This window comes from Cataglyphis hispanica, chromosome 5 (assembly GCF_021464435.1).
Source record: "Cataglyphis hispanica isolate Lineage 1 chromosome 5, ULB_Chis1_1.0, whole genome shotgun sequence".
NCBI lineage: Eukaryota > Metazoa > Arthropoda > Insecta > Hymenoptera > Formicidae > Cataglyphis > Cataglyphis hispanica.
Window position 1 is genome coordinate 10,108,163 of NC_065958.1, and position 19,668 is coordinate 10,127,830.

Below are 19,668 nucleotides of genomic sequence, written 5' to 3' on the forward strand. Positions count from 1 at the left end.
ATTTCAATCTATTTTGTAGAAAGAAATAATGAAGTAATTATATGAAAGGGACAGATCTCTAATATGATGGATTCTTCGATTGTATCTTCTCTAACGAAATTACAAATCGTGGCGGAAGAGTTTTATTCTCGTATCGCGGTTATCATTTTCGCGACGCAGTTGGCATTTTTGTTTATGAAAATGATCGTATATCGGGAAGAAGGCACGATGAAACGAAAAGAGTCTTATAATGTTTTCGCGATTTCGCTGCCACGTTCAAATGCGCCGCCGGTTGACAGTCACCGCGTCACGTGGTGACCACCCACATTTCGGATTGTGGGTAAACAAGAAGAGAAGAAAAATATTTCTGCGCGCGTATCGTCATCGTGGAGCATTGTCGGTCCTCCTCATCTTCATCATCATCGTCATCGCTGTCATTAACGATCGTCGCGATCGTTACGTTAAATCAAAAGAGGAAGAAATAAACGATATACGACACGAATAAATCTCACGATCACCGAGACAGGAAGAAATTCGGAGAGAAGGTGCTTAAAAGTTTACCCTAGCGCTTTATAACTTATTAGAGGAAGATTACGCGCGCGTAAGTGTAACCAGGCGCCCAGTGTGTATATGTATAGTGTGTGTGTGTGTGTGTGCGAGGAGGCCGTATATTGGTCGCACACGCGCGGGCGCGCGCGCGACGAAAGCACGCATCACGCACGCACTCACTCACTCCGCTGCTCCGCTCCGTGAGTCCCGCTGCGAAGAGTGAGGAGAACAGGAGAAGAGACCCGTACGGTGTACCGGGGCGGTGCGGAGGAAGGAGAGTTCGAGAAATAGCCGGCCATATTTCGCGCGAGTGCTTTTACTCGCGTGCACATACGCAAAGTCGCGCCGTACGTGTTTCGCCTCGCGTGTCGCCCCGTCTCTATCTCTCTCTCGTCCCGCCTGTATCAGAGTATCTTTATCTCTTGGCGCTCCGATTTTTTTCTTTCCCTCTTGTTTTTTTCCTCCCTCGCGCACGTCTCACTCCCCCTCCCGTCTAACTTGCTCTGTGTCACATTCTCTCTCTCTCTCTCTCTGCACGTTCTCTCTTTATCTGTCCCGTGTCTCATCTAATCCTATATATATCGTAAAGAAAGTCTGTATTCGTGTTTACCGGTCTATCTCGCGGTCTCGTCCTCCATCTCTTCGCGTATTTATCTAATATCTAATATATCCAGCCGAACGTCCGTCGAGATTTATCTTTCAATCTCGAGCCTCGAGCCGCTATCTATTCGTCGTTTCGTCTCGCTTCTCTGTCTCTCTCGCGCGTTACGTACACACACACACACACATATTCTCTTTCTCTCTCTTATTCTCTCTCTCTCTCTCTTTCTCTGTTACTCTCTGCTGTCCTACTCTGCCGTCTTCCTCTCCTTTTCTCGTGCTGCTCTTAACTACACTACGGCACATTCGCTCTCGGTGCTATGTCTACGTACTCTCGTACCCAGGAGAGCGACGCGTGGGCTCTTCTGGCATTGAAGTCGGCACCGGCCAGCCCGACGAAGATGCAGTGGAATCCGGAGTCGAAGGGCGCGCCGATAGCGCGGCTCGAGGGCCGCGAGTTCGAGTATATGGTTAGGCAACGGCGCATCACGATCGGCCGTAACAGCAGCAAGGGTGAGGTCGACGTCAACATGGGCCACTCCAGCTTTATCTCGCGAAAGCACCTTGAAATCTATTACGAGCATCCGTTTTTCTACATGGTGTGCAATGGCAAGAACGGTGTGTTTGTCGACGGAGTGTTTCAGCGCAAGGGCGCTTCTCCCTTTCAGCTACCAAAGACGTAAGTATCTCGAAATATTTGTTTACTTACGCGCGCCCGGCGACGATCTCGTTGCCTTCTTTTTTATCATTTGCCACCACAATGAGCACCATGAATACGATTTATGGCTTTGCTGTAAATTTCTTTCACTATTATTGCTTTTAGGTACCCTTTTTTGAAGTACTTGTGAAGGATATAAATTGTATGTGTTTTGCACTGCAATAGAATTGAGAAAAAAAATATCATAATATCTAAAAAAAGATTATCCCAGAACAATAAGAAAATTTAGTCGTAGAAGATAATAAAGAAACAGTTATAATAAGCGTAAAAGTATATTGTAAATCTAGGACCTTAATTATAAAAGATTATTAAGTAAAAAAGTAGTGATAAATGATACACAATGGTCATTTTTGTAATATAATTTTTATATATCGATTTTTATCTAAACACAATTGAATAGAAAAATTCAAGAAAGATTATTGGTATTAAATAACAAAAATATTGATAAATATTTCTAAAACATTGTAATGTAATCTCATGTGTTTGTTTTTAAGTAATTAGCTGCTCTTATAATTTCTTTTTGTTATGTTTAATTAATATAATGTAATAGCATTCTTATTTTGTAATTAATATTATCTTTGATGATATTTCAGATGTACATTCAGATTTCCGAGTACAACGATAAGGCTGATTTTTCAGTCGCTTATAGACGAACAGGAGCAAAGTAATATTCGCGTGCCCTCCCCGCCAAAACAAAGGGCACCTTTACCGCCACTGCGGATAAATATACCGGATGCCGGGTATAGCAGTCCGTTCCCATCGCCCACGGGAACAATTAGTGCCGCCAATTCCTGTCCGGCGAGTCCACGCGCCGGTCAGGGTAGGAGAAACATTTCGGCGGATTTGCAGATGGTTGCAGCGTACGCCGCTGCTGTGGCGAACGATCCGCAAAATTCCACCTTGGACAGGCATAACTTGGAGAGGCACGAGGGTGGACAGAGTTCCAGCAGGCAGATTAGCCCTGAGCCTGGTGCTGAGGCACGTTACAGAAGCGGAAACAGTTCGGGACCGAACGGTACCACGCCACACTATAGCCCACCGAAGGACGACTCAAAGCCGCCATATTCCTACGCACAACTGATTGTTCAGGCGATAGCATCGGCGTTAGATAAGCAGCTCACATTGTCGGGCATTTATTCTTACATCACTAAGAACTATCCGTACTATAGGACCGCGGATAAGGGCTGGCAGAATTCTATTCGGCACAATCTATCTTTGAATCGTTATTTCATCAAAGTACCCAGAAGCCAAGAGGAGCCGGGTAAAGGTTCTTTCTGGAAGATAGATCCTCAGTCGGAAGCCAAGCTCATTGATCAAGCCTTTAGACGGAGACGACAACGTGGCGTACCTTGTTTCCGTGCGCCTTTTGGAACATTATCATCGAGGTAATGTCGAGCAAATTTTTATTTTATTTTTTTATGAGTGTCGATTGCCCATGTGAATTGTCATGTGTGATTAGTAGGAGTGCACCGGCTTCGCCATCTCACGTAGGGATTAGCGGTTTGATGACGCCGGAATGTCTAAGCAGAGAAGCTTCCCCAGGACCCGAATCGTATCCGGACAGTTCTGTCCCCTCTCCGGCTGGACAACTTGCGACGAGTCAATCGGCGCCCGGCTCGCCCGGTCATCCATACACATCGTCTCAGTCGACTCACAAGGGACGTCTGATGCAAACGATTGTAACAAACGGCGTTAGTGGTGATACTGGAAGAGAAGGTGAGGAATTTTTCTCTTCTAAATAAGATCCTTTTTTTCTTTATCGTTTTTCTTGAGAGAATAATTATATTAATATATCATCGCTCGTTTTTCAAAATAGAAAAATATTTGGTGCCTGGACCAAACGTTGTAGAGGACCATTCTTTATCTCCGGCTGGCCAATACAGTCCGGCTCCTGTTATTGTACAAACGACGTATAATTACAGGTATTGTAAATTACACGTTACAAATTTGTCAATCCTGATGTAATCGATGTGGCTTGATCAATGATCACCATTTACATTATTGTGTGAATTCTTTGTTTGCAGTGGAAATTTTATCGGCCCCGATGCTGGCGTCGGGGGGGTTAGCAAACGTGCCCACGAAGAGTCGGACAGCTCGCCGGGTTCACCGGCCCCACTTGCGATTGTCGAGAGTCCCGAGCCACCCGAACAACCATCGCAATCTAAACGTCAACGTATTCACGAGATGGACGATCATTGAACTGATACATACACTTAGCATCCTGTTACGTAGAACATTACATTTACATTGCATTATTTGTCTCTATCGTCGAACACATATTGCAAACTTCATATTGTTTTAATTGCATAACCGCTTTAGACTGCACATAATCAAGATTGAGCGTCAGTTCTATTATCTCGTTAAGAATCGCGAGAAACTGTTGTGTGTATGAGTTCGCAGAAGAAATACCGATCTTTGAAAGAAAGAATGACGAGAGCAGAAGACACTTTTCCTGTCCTTCTAGAATTCATGTTTCGACATGATTCTCTCATCAACAGTCAATGTATATAAGATATACATATACTTTATTAAATGCTTTCTCTTTATGACTTGTTAACTTCGGCTGAAGATATAGTATATATATGTATATGGAGCTTATTTGATCGAAAAAGTCATTCAAAATAGTAACAGCAGCTGATACCGCGTTGACATAAAATTGCAATAATGTGATGCGGTAACGTGTGCCATTCAGCGTTTAGCCGATTTATTAAATAGACAAAAAGAAAAAGAAACGATAATGTTATCCAATGTAATCCAATCAAGTTAAAGCGCGATATATTTACGATTATGAATTCATTGATCGACATCCATTTCATGCTCGCGTAATTTTTGTTGCATTACCGCTTGCACCAACTTGACGTCGTTATCGCAATTAACGAAGATAATAATAATAATGCAAAATGATATAGAAGAGAGAGAAATAGATTATTATTACAATTATTATTACAACAGCGTTTTTAATTTATGATATGCTCAATCGAATATTTCATCTGAAGATGAGATAATAAGTCATAGTTTTGACAAGAGAGATATTTCTTTCAAAAAAATCACATTATATATCGTGAGTAATGACAACCTGATAAAGCATAATTTAGCGAACAAGCATTTAGAAAACAATGAGCTTTTGATGACATAATCTCTGCTCTAGAGATTGTTACCAGAGTCAGAGAGGAAACAAAAAAATATAGAGCCTTATAATATTTTACATTTAATCAATGTAAGGACGCGGTTTCACGCGGTGTAGTGGAACCAATTCGAGCTGGTCGAGCGGCTGCACATACATTAGCATATATTATATAAATACAAAAGTTTCCAGGGAATCTCTACATAAACACATACATGTCAGGAGATTTTTAATTTTGCTGAAGATTTCCCCGGATTATCTGTCATCCCGACTTTTCGCTTGAATGAGGCGATTTTACTTTACATCGCGGGATCGTTCACCTAATTCTATCATCTAAAACAGTCTTCTTATTTTTAACGTTAGAAGAGAAACTGTTTCAGATAAAAAAGGGGCAAAATTTAAGGGGGAGAAAGTTTTGTAAAATATGCGTGTTGAAGAGAGACTTGTCAAAGATAATATCATGATATCAAACTCTAGATTATACAAAGTTCTCTCGCGATCGGGGGAATTTACTTCTTCTCGTGCAATCGTAGTTAATTGTAACTCGCCAATCTCCCAATAGAAGAGGGGCGGCGTTAGAAAACACCATGTAGCATTAGATTTACATAGGCGGAGGAAAGCAGTATTGGATGCAATTGCGTTATGAAAAGTTGCGTGGTGGTGTAATAAAATAAAATTTATTTTTTTTTTTTTGCATCTTTCGCGCGTGTATATGACGTTTATCTGAAACGTTATTTTTCTATAGTTGGAAATATACGAGCACAAGGAGGTTTTGGATGATACTGGTAGATGGACTACGCTGTTGTACAGTGTTGACACATACGTATCTACCAAAAGCAAAACGTATGTTCATTATACATATACGTACACATACGTGTGTGAATATATACATATATATATGCATATGATGTCGCGAATAAGATCAATATGTTTACAGACACGTGCGTATTACGTAACACACATATTCTTGTTCGATGTCATACGCATGTATGTGTGCATATGTATAATATTGCAATAAAATTAATACTATATTATAAATCTTCATTCTATTGCTGTGATTTTTTGTGTATTTTCCCTATATATCTTTTACATGTATGTGCTTTTTTATCAGTAAAAAAAATAACATTCTAATTTAGATACAATATATTAAAGTCCTATATTATAATATAGGATTATAAGTACACTATATGATATATCTCGCGACGATAAGGTTGTTCATCAAAATATCGAGATTGCATGGAAAATTGAACTCACATTAAAGTTAAATCAATGTATATTTTTCTAATTTAAATTATAAATTCAATTAGTCAAATGAACTTCCCTAAATTAAACTTTTTCTATTCTTGACTATTCTCTATTCTCAAACACCATTCAGAATAGAGGGTTTGCCCGATTAAAGCTCGCGCTCGCGTTATTATGGCCGATTACATATGGCACTATGAACACAATTCTCGTTTCCCGCAATTCGTCGCAACAGTTAATTAATAATCGCTTGAAGGAATATTTCGATCATGGATCTAGAACGGAACGACAATAATATTTACGATCTTGTAACGCAGTTAGTCGAACACACATTGCGAAAGAATCTTTTTGAGAATGGAAATTTTTATGTGCCACCAAGGAACGATATTAAGATAGTGAAACGTTTTCGTTCAAAGGCTTATGAAATATTATTAAACAAGAGTAAAAAAGTATACCAAGGTATATTTGTATATATATTTCCAATGAGATTTACATTAATGCAATTAAATACGGTAGAAACTCTTACAAATGATAATACTTTATCATTACAGAAAATGTAATAAATTCTGAAATTGATCCCTTGATGGAGATATTAAAGTATGCCTTTGTACTCAAACTGTCCCTCAGACGTATGTCGGAAGCAGAAAAGTTGGAAAATTTAGTAAACGAATTGTACATTAGCACGGTTAATGTAGAAACTGTTCTTCCAATTTTAAGATTGTTGATAGAGCTTAAAAATTTTCAGACTGATACAGACACTATACAAGTACTTGTTTTATTGTCAATTCAATTGATTATCAATTTACTGAAATCTTCAAAATTTATTGAAGCTAATACAAATACAATTTTGTATTCTCTATATAGGATGTATTTCACTATGGTAAAACCAATCCTTGTTTGCCTGAAGACATTACATCCACAAATGGTGTACCAATGTTTCAAACATATCCCATGGAATCCTTTATCATGCCGGAGAAGTTTGAGGCCATGTTGGGTATTCGTAAAACTTCTACTAGGCAAAACAGACATACATTGGCTAATTTTGTTAGTACAGTGTCCTTTGAAAATCAACATATATCAAAAACTGTATTAGGAGTTGAATCAATTAGGTATGATGTTATATTTCTTATATATCTATTTGGGTTTTCCTATTTAGATTTTCTATTTTTTATTTAGATATGATTTTAGGTATAATAATGCTATTGAAATGACTCCTTGCATATCGAGTTGCAGTACTGAGAATACAATAAAACAAAATAACATGTTTACTCCCTTTTCAACAAGTATTATGGTAAGACTTCATGTGTGTAATGTCATCTTCCACATATACTTTTTTATACAGGAATTGCAATTTTTTTATCAGGTTGAACAAACAAATATGCTATATTCATCTACACAAAGATTTATATCAAATATAACTTTACCTTGTGAATGGATCCAATCTGTAAATTTTCAAAATGAAAATAATTTATGTGTTATGCATGCGTCAGATAATTCCAATTGCAATTTTATGAATGAATCGGAACATGTTAGAAATATTAATCTAATATGGAAAGATGTACAAGTTTCCAATGATCATATCTCAAAATTACGAACGTGGGAATCTTTCGGAGCTTCAGAGTCTTCCAAACAGTTACTATTTGTCACTGATTTGCCAGAGACAATGCTGCACTTGGCAAGGATAAGACAAACGAGTATCTTATCAGTGTTATCAAAAAAGGTAAATATATAGCAATACTTTTACAAATATATTGTATAAAAAGTTGTGCTTTTTATGTTACAGGCAATGCATTCCATACCCCTGATGCAAGAAATTTCCCTCAAAAAATTTGTATTAGATGTAAAATTGTTGTTATTTGGCATAGATTCAGATTCTTTTAAATATAATACTGTGGTACGGATGCAATATAATTTGCTTTGTTTAGTGCATTATTTTTTATATTTTGTAATAATATTATTTCATATTTTAGATAGGATTTAAATTGGAGGAAAATATTAGTGTGCATGGTATAAATTCGGATACATTGAAGATTACTTGCCAAGAAGCAATTTGTTGGGGCAATAGTTTTAAAGCTCTATTACTTCTTGTCACGTCTGATCCACAAACGGGCAAGTTACAACAGGATGGTCTTATATTCAAAGTACACATATTTCTCTCTTTTCTATGTATAACTTATTTTTCAATTACTAAATGTACAATTGGTATAGGCGATGTGTACCAATGTCAAAGAGCTGCTCTTATATTATCGGTCAGCATTACAAAGAATTCTTGATCGATATGAATTTGATGGATTGTTAAATCTCTTGAAAAAGGTTCGGCCACTGGCACTTTTAATTGTTGAAGTGGCAAGACTGTGCGGTCACTGCAGTCACACTCAATGCAGCTTAGGCAATGGAATTTTAACGCACATTTATAAAGAAGTGACCAAAGTCACTAATCCAAAAGTTGCCTTGGTGTTTTACTCTATATTAAAATCGTGCTGCGAAGTCTATTTTCGGTAAGAAAATATATTGATATTTTATTTTTTCGCAAATAGTCAAAAATAATGTTGCATCAAATTTTTTATAGATTGCTGCAGAACTGGTTATTCGAAGGAACATGCGACGACGTTTATGGAGAATTTATGATTCAGTCTCGATCTCATAATCTACGAAAGAGAGGACGTAAATTTTGGACGGAGGGCTTTGCAATCGATACCGAATCAATACCTGGTTTTTTATCCAAACTATCAGAGCCGATATTGCAATGCGGGAAGACGCTGCGACTTTTAAAAATTTGTAATCCAAAGGTTATCAATTTTTGTTGTACCAAAGCTTATTTTTTTCAATCATGAACCGTATAAAAAGACTTTCCAATATTTATGCCATTTTAGAATCCTGTATGCAATGTGTCTTTCAATGCTCCACCGGAAGTAAAGGTTTGTTTGAGCGTGTCCATGTTGCGAGAACAGATGCTAAGATGTCAGGAATATAAGCGTGAAAGTGAAGCGGCATTGGGACCAATTGTATCTCTTTTATCCGCGATTCAAGATGAAAAGAAAGCCGAGAGGGAAACGGCTGAACTGGTGATACGCGCGCAACATGAAACGTTATCGAGGCTAAATAGTAATATTTTTTGTTTAGTTTTTAGTTTTTATCATATGTGTTTTAAATTCAAGATGCATATATTTAACAATTTTTTACAATATTCTTTTTAGAGGAACGTCAAGAACTTGTCGCGACGACAGCACAACGTAAACGAGAATTATTGCAAGAATTGAAACACCAGGCAGAAGAGAGTGCTTTGTTTAAAGAAAAAAAGAAAGAATTGGAAATGCTAGCTGATAAATTATTGCTCGAAAAACTTGATCGAGAACAGGAAGAAATACGAGAGCAACAACAGGTTGAGCGGTAAGATTCAACAAATTTTGAATGAAAATTATTGAAATGATAAGTTTTTGAATTAAAAATAATTGTAACATTATTCAGTTTTTGAATTAAAAATAATGGTAACATTGTTTTTTATTATATTATAGAAAACATCTTACAAATTACTATGACAAATTGACCACTGACTTAGAGTCCAATCGTATACGATCAAATTGGCGTAAGGTGAGAATGAGTCATTTTGAAAGACGCGTAGAACATTTGAAATCTACAAAAAAACTCGATAAAGAAATATTGGAAAGTGTCGTCACACTAAGTTTGGATGAAAATATAATCAATACTGACGAACAAAATAAAAATATTTCTATTCCATCCAGCATGGATGTGTCTACATCTGAAGTGGAAGTTGTGTCTAGTCAAGATGAAAATAGCAACTTTTCAGAAAATGAAATATTGAATACAGTGACAATAGATGTTTCTAATCAAAACGATACTAAGGGAAATTTATCAATTGCCAATATTGCGAGCTCTGATATCTCATCTAGCAAGACCAATAAAAATATTGTTTCGAACGAGAATGAACATTTACCACAAGAATCTTTACCATTAAACATTTACAAAAAGAATAATGAGAGGAGCAGTCTACAGGAAAATTTATCTAATATTGGGAGCTCTGATATCTCATCTAGCAATATCAATAAGGCTATTATATCGAATGAACATTTACCGCAAGAATCTTTACCATTAAACATCTACAAAAAAAATAACGAGAGGAGCAATCTGCAAGATTTTCTACGTGACGAAGCAATGAAGACTATTCGTACGATTATGAACGATAAACAAATGGCTGCAGTTAATATTCGTTCAAGTAATATCTTCGAAAGTGACGAAATTACTGAGAAATTAGTTGGTACTATTAATAGGCCTAAATCCTTAGTTATTGAGAGGATAGATAATATGAACATAGCACAAACCAACAAACTTAAAGTACTGTTACAAGAATACGGTATGACTCCGAATAATAATGAGTTTAGTGCGATACTAACAGATAAACAAGATAATATTAATTGCACAAATATAAACGACAATAACGAGACTAATAAGCAAAGTTTAGGCAATACGAAAGAAAATGGAAACAATAATATTTCTCCAACATCTGATATCAAATTGACAAAAGAAGAAATAACAATTACAAATGGGCCTATAAATAATGAAGAATGTTCAAATAAGATTAATGATTTTAAAGAGCAAGATCCGATATTGAATAATTTTCAACGACAAAATAATATAGATACGCCAATGTCATGTACGACTGACAATTTTACCACGTTATCGACACATACTCCTCTGTCACAGATACCAAACAGCGATGATATATTCGCTCTAAACATCGGTCAAGAATCATTATCCGACATGACAAAATCAATCATGACGGAGGAGACATACTTTGAATCTCCGATGAGTGGTAATTTTAAATTGCCGAATCTGTTTGGCATTATAGGTCCCGATGCGAAATCATCGTCGGTCTCATCGTCATCTCTGACCATAGCCGATGTTGAGATGATTGATCATACCTCGCTCCAGGTATATTTAGAAAAATCCATCATCATTCCTCTGCAGATACAAACTCGGCTGGTTAACAACGCGATTATCAAATATCTAGTGAACGAGTGCAACATACTTTCGCATTTGCATAGTCTACGCAGTTACTTCTTTCTATTGAACGGCGAATTCGCAAAGAGTCTAACGGACTCGCTTTATTCTCGCCTTTACACAATATCCGAGCCGATCGAGCTCTTCAATTCTGCCACTCTTACGAATCTCCTGGAAAAGGCGTTAATGAACTCATTCAGTAATAATTACGCTAATTCGGAACTTTTGAGTCTTTCCGCTATCGATCAACCATCCCAGTTATATGTAAATATAATTTTTTGAGAGATAATTTTCTAATTATGATAATATTTACTCGATATCTAATATTTTTTTTATTATAGATTTCAGATCCAAATGTTTTGGAATGTCTTTGCCTAAACTATAAAATAGCATGGCCGTTAAATATTATCTTGGATGATACGATGATGCTGCAATATAGCAAAGTGTTTAAATTCCTAATAACGACTGGTAGAATGTCGTGGGTATTGCAGGAGGACTTCAATATAATGAAGTTAGAACGTAACGTAGTCAACTCGGAGCAATATCACAAGGTAAATAATTAATTGCTACTAAATATGAAGAAAATATTAAGAAATGATTTTTTCATCTAATTCGTTTGTACACAGTTGCAGTTGTACAGACACTCCATGACCCAATTCACAAATGCTCTTCACAATTATTTAACGTGTAGCGTGTTGCACGCAAGTTGGAGCGAGTTCGAAAAGGATTTACAGAATTCTCGAACAATAGATCAGATTTATCTCTCGCACGTAAACTACATTAAAAGAATACTTTCGAGGTAATTATTTTCGATGGCTAAGAGCGAAATAAAACTAGTAAAATTGAATATATATATATATAAATTTTTCAGATGTATGCTTCATACGCGCGGAGAAAAGATGCGTGTGTGCTTAATCAATATCTTTAAGATCATACTAAAGTTTCACAATCGCTTAAGATCGCAAGCTTGGAGGATCGATAGTGATAATACAAGCCGATACAGTCATCCAAATTTCAAAAGTTTGGAGCAGATGTATCAATCGTTTTGCGAATGGCGGACATACATGGCGCACGTCGCGCACAAATTTTCCACCAGTGGATATCAGCCGCACCTGACGCATTTTCTCAACGCTTTAAATATAAATCATATGTATGATTTAACGGCAAAACAATAATATATAAAATTTCGTTCTCATTCGTGTTTCCATTTACAATCGATATATCGTAAAAAGAGTAAGGTAATTACAAGTCATATCTCGATCTATTAAAAAAAAAATTAATTCTCGAATATATTCTCTTTTATATATTTATTTATTTAGCAAAAAATTGATAGTTTGTTAAACAAAACAATTCTTGCGCTTACACGGATACCGATGATACATTCGTCATGTCGAGTACCTTAATGCAGCGGCTGCAAAGGCCGTTTTTATCTGTTTCGGGATGCCTTCTACACCTTTGACAGAGCATTTTCTCCGTATTATGTAATTCAATCTGTGTTTCGTTTATCATAGGTGATTCTATCAACGTAATTGACGAGAGTTGTAAAATATCACAAAATTCCGATGTGGAAGATTCTCGATGTTTTTGAAGTATCTATGAATAGAGAGACAGATATGCGATTTATAATAATTATGATTAATATAGTTATTATTTGTTAATAATTATACTTATTAATCTTTTAAATTATACTTATTATCTTAATAAATATAATTATTTATTATTATTATTTTTAACCAAAATCTATTGCAAAAGAAATTACAAAAAGAAATCTATTGCAAAGAAATTACAAAAAGAAATAGAGAATAACTCTTACCGAAAAAGATTCATGATCAGTCGTTGTAGCTGTTATAGTACCCGACAATTCCCATGTGTTACGATCAGCTAATGTATTAACTTTGCCTCTCAAGCTTAACGCTCTTTTTATGTGCTTAGCGATCTCTGGTTGATGCCAAGTCTCCGGTACCTTATATTCAGTATGATACAATGGCACCGATGCTGTGTAAATGATAGGTGGACGATAAAAATATGCCGAAAATGCGCATTTTCTCGCTAAATTGATTACCTAAATTTTCAGGATGATAAAGCCATACTTCTTCCGCCAAATGCGGAACAATTGGTGCGATAGATCTCGCAAGTACAGTCAAGGTCTCACGCGTTACTTCTATTGCGGATAGACGCGTCGGAGATCCCACTTCGTCGCAGTAAAGTCTGTCTTTAATTAAGTGACAGTATACTGGCGATACTGTATTCGTCAGAAAATTTGTTATCAGTTTACATACGTGATGATATAAAAAATTCTCGTATAAGCTTTGAATCTGTGAAATAATTAATGTATCATGAATAACATGTAAATAACGGTTTTTTTTCATCTTTTTTGTACAATTACCTCTTTGTCATATTGATATAGGGCATGTAACATATACTTGTCAAGATAAAGATATTTCGGTTCGACTGTGATTCCCTCGCTATAGGAATGTAAAACGCCCAACAGGAAGCGTAAGACCAAACGTAATTTTTGTATAGATTCGTGACTTTCATGCAATAACGTTGTCGTAACTGGAACTTGACTATGTTGACATCCATGGCTAGCTACCCACCATCTGTCAATTTATTTTTCAATAATTTTAAATATTTTATTTCCCAGATTCGGATTTAACACAAATCAATAGTTTTATTGAGAGAATAGTTGACCTTAAAGTGTCGACGCCATACGCTGGATGTTTATTCAAGTTTTCTCCGCCTTTAGTAATTACTTCAGGATTTATGACGTTTCCAACTGATTTCGACATTTTCGAGGCTTTATCATCCACAGCAAATCCGTGCACGAATAGCGCGCTTTGAAATAATATAGATAAATATGTATCTTTGTAAAATTTTTAAATAGATGCTTCACATTTTTCATGTTATAACTACCTATAAGGAGAACGTTCTTGAAGAGCGATGGATGTTAGTAATGATGACTGAAACCAACCGCGAAATTGATCCATTCCTTCTAAATATAAATCCGCTTTATATTCCGGCAAAACGGCCGACCACGAAAGACCGCTATCCAACCAAATATCCATGATATCCTTAATAAGAAATATAATCGTGTATTTTGCAGTCATGCATTACTGACGTTCATTATTAATGAAAAGATCCTTGATTGTACATACCGTTCCTTTCTCCAAATCATCAATATTATTGTTTAATTCTTGCCTTAGGTCGCGACCAATTAATTTTTCGATTGATAGCTCCCACCAATAGTCGGGACCGTAGCGTTCCATTAATTTGCACAATCTGTCGACCCATTTTCTGCACACAATACAAAACAATATGTATAAGTCTATTCCATTTATCAATCATGTACATATAATTAGTTACCTGCTTGTATATATATCATTAGTTCGTTTATTATACAATATCGGTATCGGCGTTCCCCAAGACCTTTGTCGGGAAATACACCAATACGGTCGTTGTTTAACTTGAGCAAGTAATGCATTTAAGTACGACGTATGATTTTGCTCCGGATATATTCTTATATTCGCGATGCTGTCCTTGCGTTAAAAAAAATGTATATATAAGCATATGAGTGGATGAGTAGTAATGCATTTCTATGTTTCAGAAAAACTCGATTGACTTACAATTGCAATTTCTTTAATAGATTTTATGTCTATGAACCATTGGTCACTTGCGCGTATGATTACAGGTTTCTTAGTTCGCCAATCATATGGGTAGCTGTGTGTAATCGTATCGATATGCAACACATTTTCACCGATGTGATGTAAGATCTTATTAGCGCCATCGGTTAATACGTCTAAACCGGCGAATTCATCACCCGTTTCTCTGATAAAACATCCATCGTCATCTACCAAGGATGACTGTAATATTAACGCTTAAATTGAATGTGATTCGAGTAAAAATTCAGTTAAATAAATGAAAATCAATCATACATGTTGCGATTGGCAAAAGAAATTGACTTACTACTGATATATTATTTTCAATTGCAATGAGAAAGTCCTCTGGACCATGTGCGGGAGCTGTATGAACCAATCCAGTACCGACATTGGTTGTAACATGCTGTCCAGGTAAGAATGGTAAACGTTCTTTAGTAATGGGATGAAAATACTTAGCTTCACTCAATTCTTGTCCTATTAAGAAATTATTTTTCAAGTACAATTTATAAACATAAAATACATTAAAAGTAATTCAATGGGTTACCTTTAATGATTGTAATTAATTTTAGTGGACCAAGCTTCTGCTCGATACTTGTTAAGCATTCTTGTGCAAGAATATATAGATTTTTTAAATTGTCCTCTACAATACAATATACAATGTTATTGGAGAAAGCTATAGCTTGATTAGCTATCAATGACCATGGTGTTGTAGTCCAGATTAGAGCATAAAGTGGCTTATTCTCTAAATTTTTTAATTTCGAGAATAATGTACATGTGTCAAGTTGCATACGAATAATAACACTTTTGCTCTTGTGAGACTCATTGTATTCCAGTTCTGATTCTGCTAATGCTGTTCTATGATTATATTGAGAGGAAAAACATATTTGTAATATTTAAAAATATTAGAAAAATTTCTTTAGAATTAATCTATGAATATTTTAATAATCTATAAATACTTAGAGGATGGTGACCAATGCACTGGTTTGAAGGCTCTGAACACAAGTCCTTTGTCATACAAATTTATAAACTGTTGCAGCTGGTTCTTTACATACGAAATATGATTTGTGAAATAACATCCTGATTCATTCCAATCAGCTATAATACCCCACGATATAAAAGCTTCTCTCTGTTTTGTTATAGCTTCGCTTGCATATTTCCTAGCTAGAACATAAAAGTTTTAGGAGAATATAATGTTGATAATATTTATATTTCAACATACCTTTTTGACGAATTTCTAATGGATTAACATCTTTTATATTACTAAGTACTTTTTGCTCAATTGGTAAACCATGACAGTCCCAACCTGGGATATAATGCACCCTTCTACCTGTTATAATTTTATTTCGAAGTGTAATATCCTTAAGGACCTAAGCAAACAATAACTAACTTATTCTAAATATCTTTCTTTTCAGCAGAGAAAAAAAAATTGCATTTTTATAAACCTTATTAATAGCATGACCCATATGTGGCTCTCCATTAGCATATGGTGGACCGTCGTGTAAAATAAAATCTGGCCCTTTAAGATTTTTCCTTTGCCAATTATATAACTCCAAGAAACCACATTTCTATATTGAAAAAATATACAATTTTTATAACACATTATTATTATTATTAATTTATATAATTCAATATTAATAACTATAATATTAATAACTATAAAGTTTATATTATTTGTATAGGATATTATTTATAAGATACATATAAGATTACAACTGATTTACATTTCCTGTCTTTTTACAGAAAAATATAGATATTTTAATTCAAAGATTAAATTTAAAAATTTTGCAAAACTGCATGCGGAGATAACAAACCCACTTCTCTTAAATAGCTATCCATCTCCACTCTTTTCTTGCCACTGAGTCGTGCCGGAAAATTAGTTTGCGGCAACAGCACGGTTTTCGTGTAACTCTGTTTCGTGTCGCTTTTCATGCCTCTTAGCCACAATGTGTAGCATAATTTTGCATAAGTTTGAAATGTAGATTTGAATAATTGTCCCATTTTTGCGTTAAATATGGACATTGGAGTAAATAGAAATAATGTTTGTTTCTCCTGTTTATTCTAACCTTAACTTTTTTCACGAGTCTAGTTCGCCATTTTTAAATGCCAAGATTCTGTCATTTTATGCGCATGTGCGATACATCGTTTGACATTTTGATTATCGATATCATATGTTTGACATTTCGACATGTTTTTGCGCGCTTCTAATAGACTTTAAAAAAATATTTCTTTCAATATCTTGATACTTTATAGCGTGACATATTAATCAGCGATCGCCAAACTCGTACATATGAATTCGACCCTAGAATTTCTTTTAGCATTTTATTAAATTTATTAAAAATGTAAGAGTTTGCTAGATTTTTTTAGTTTCGGATTTTTAGTCTTTAAATACATTAAAAATCGAAAAGTTATTAGATTTTTTTTTTCATAATTCAGTAATTTGTTGATTAATTCTCGAAAATCGGAGTTATTTGAATTAGGAAATCGAAATTTCTAAAAAAATCTATATAAAATAGGTTTTTATAGGTTTCTCAAAGAAAGGAGATAAAGGATACATCACTATCTACATTTATTTTTGGTATAATAATACATCAGATTTTTTTCAAAAAGTATATATTTACGACTCTCCAGCCTTTATTAAAAGTTTTGCGATTAAAATAGACTTTATAATATTGTCTACGCAGCTGTTTAATCTTTCACTTATGTGACAGTGAACTTTGTAAAATAATAATGATTTCGCGGACGGATTGTCTGAGAAAAATACGGGGCAGAACAATCAGATAATTATTAATAATCTGTTATTACGCGAGTTACACAACGCAATTATAATTTTCGCGTGTCTTTATTTAATCGGCGGTAGGAGTCGCGGTCGGGTGGAAATTTCGGGCGAAAGAGATTTCTCTTGATTTTCAGCGGGTGTCCGGCAATTAAGCACGCGCGCCAGACCGAGCTGACGCGACACGTACAATAGATGAGCCGGGCGGGTAGCCTTAATTAAATGGTAAAGGCGGCCGATTAGTTGGCAAACTCGCGATAGTGAAAATTTATTATACCCAATGCAGCCCCGCGGGATCTACGCGCTCTACCTTCTTCCGCAAATATTCCCCCTATCCCCGCCGCGAGCCAGACTGCAAACCCAGGGAGTTGGTTTGTCGCGCATAAATCCTGCCGCTCTCCAGATGGGATACACGCCGTTGCACGACGATCAGATAGACGCTGTAATGTAATTATACGCCTCGGAAGAGGAGGCCTGCCGGCCGATACTCATTTTCACCGGGATTACACTGGGTCGTAGTCGACCCGGTGCGGATCGTTGCGCCCCGACAAAGCGTAATTTTCTATTATTCCGTGTAAAAGGGGCGCGCGCCCTCGGATTTTGCGGGAAATGCCACGCTATCGAAAATAAATCACAAGTGACAATAAATCACATATATATATATATATACATATATGTATAAAAAAAATTATTTTTTTACGAAAGGAAAAAATTATGGGACGAGAGCTGATGGGGAGAAGGAAGAAGAATGCGACGATTATCGATAAAAAAAAAATTATTATAATTATGAAATTAATTTGAAACATAATTGTTCTGTCGGATGTCGAGGAAAGGATGTCGCTGGCCGGTGCATCGGCCAGCCGAGGGAAGAACGAAGATCAATTCGCGCGCACTTTGCGCAGACAGCTGATTACCCGCATCCTGATTATCGAACCTAACCAGGGAACACACAAGCCTGCCCACTGCACAAACAGATCCGTCCATGTTCGCCGCCGTGTTGGCCGAAACCTGGTCTCGCGAATGGACCGCGCAGCAAGCTTTCACCGTTCTAGATTAATCTAGATTCAATTTTCTCGAATTTGTCGAAAGATATCCGATCGCTGCTGCATCGAACTCTACGATTATACGAACAATAAAAGGGAAGAGTGGGGAAAGGGGAGGAGGGAAATGGAAGAGTGATATATTGGCTTATTTCGACGTATATATTCCGGTGCATCTCGATGAATTTGGCTGTTCTACTCTGGCATGCTTGGCGTTCTCCGCGTTATTCTGGTTTACTCCAACATTCTCTCTCTCTCTCTCTCTCTCTCTACGACGTAATCAATATATCGTGTTGCTGAGACCTTCCCGAGTCGTCGGCAGAGTAGGTTTAGGCATGGCTTTTCAGGCGTAGCCAGACAGACGCGGTAATTTAGGCTAGATATGTTATCGCGCGCCCATACACACGCGCGAGCCCACCGCGGATATCTCCGTGCTAATTAATATCTCGGACAGCATCTCCCTCATCGCGAGAGATGCTGCTGCTGCTGCTGCTTAACGTCGTCGGCTGTTTAACGCGAGGTCGAACGCGAATCGATCCAATCGCCGATGTTTTTAATAGATGCTCGAGGCTGCTCTGTCCTAATAAAAATATTCATTATGTGGGATGCCTGAGTGTTTTAATATCCATCTGTTAACTGCATAATTTTTTGATCAATTTGAATTAGATTCAAGAAAAGACAGAAAAAATATTTCAAGAGAAATATTATCGAATTATTTCTCTGTAAAAAATTGTTTAAAATAAAGTTCTATTAAATAATTCTTTAGTTCTATTAAAAAAGTTCTATTAAAAAAGTTCTATTAAATAATATTTTATAATAATAATATTAAAAGTTCTATTAAAGTGAAATTTTCTTTTATTTTTTTTTAGCTTGCCATTATCTTAATCATTGATTTTTGACATTTTTATTGAAGGAAAGGTAATTTTTAATTTCTGTAATAAAAAAGATGTTTAATATATTTCTTACCA

At 36.0% G+C, this 19,668-nt stretch overlaps 3 protein-coding genes across 7 annotated transcripts; 2 read left to right on the top strand and 1 right to left on the bottom strand.

Annotated features, from left to right (window-relative positions):
* The first annotated feature begins 136 nt into the window (after nt 1-136).
* On the top strand, nt 137-4,795 carry LOC126849644 (forkhead box protein K1). 4 transcript variants are annotated; one of them, XM_050591666.1, is made up of 6 exons: nt 140-580; nt 1,473-1,807; nt 2,440-3,231; nt 3,306-3,562; nt 3,663-3,768; nt 3,871-4,795. In XM_050591666.1, the coding sequence occupies exons 2-6, from the start codon at nt 1,530-1,532 to the stop codon at nt 4,043-4,045; spliced, it is 1,608 nt and encodes a 535-aa protein (XP_050447623.1). In that variant the 5' UTR covers nt 140-580; nt 1,473-1,529; the 3' UTR covers nt 4,046-4,795. The 4 variants fall into 4 exon arrangements, with proteins under 4 accessions (XP_050447621.1, XP_050447623.1, XP_050447624.1 ...); XM_050591667.1 differs by having other exon boundaries at nt 140-524; XM_050591664.1 differs by having other exon boundaries at nt 137-1,807.
* Nucleotides 4,796-4,939: 144 nt separating this feature from the next.
* LOC126849642 (gamma-tubulin complex component 6) lies at nt 4,940-12,856 on the top strand. 2 transcript variants are annotated; one of them, XR_007687418.1, is made up of 16 exons: nt 4,940-6,671; nt 6,764-6,978; nt 7,077-7,321; nt 7,389-7,503; nt 7,576-7,932; nt 7,996-8,106; nt 8,183-8,353; nt 8,421-8,710; nt 8,782-9,001; nt 9,086-9,317; nt 9,410-9,602; nt 9,728-11,495; nt 11,573-11,782; nt 11,858-12,030; nt 12,103-12,469; nt 12,743-12,856. XR_007687418.1 is itself a non-coding variant. In XM_050591662.1 (15 exons), exons 1-15 carry the CDS (start codon nt 6,482-6,484, stop codon nt 12,404-12,406), a joined length of 4,782 nt encoding a protein of 1,593 aa, XP_050447619.1. In that variant the 5' UTR covers nt 4,940-6,481. The 2 variants fall into 2 exon arrangements, 1 of the variants encoding a protein (XP_050447619.1); XM_050591662.1 differs by lacking the exon at nt 12,743-12,856 and having other exon boundaries at nt 7,401-7,503; nt 12,103-12,406.
* Nucleotides 12,524-16,994, bottom strand: LOC126849643 (isoleucine--tRNA ligase, mitochondrial). Its single transcript, XM_050591663.1, has 15 exons — nt 16,703-16,994; nt 16,330-16,452; nt 16,107-16,254; nt 15,844-16,048; nt 15,432-15,742; nt 15,195-15,361; nt 14,855-15,091; nt 14,595-14,767; nt 14,387-14,525; nt 14,145-14,302; nt 13,923-14,066; nt 13,618-13,831; nt 13,294-13,546; nt 13,045-13,226; nt 12,524-12,824 (listed from the first exon to the last, which is right to left on the bottom strand). Exons 1-15 carry the CDS (start codon nt 16,904-16,906, stop codon nt 12,591-12,593), a joined length of 2,892 nt encoding a protein of 963 aa, XP_050447620.1. The 5' UTR covers nt 16,907-16,994; the 3' UTR covers nt 12,524-12,590.
* Nucleotides 16,995-19,668: the final 2,674 nt, after the last annotated feature.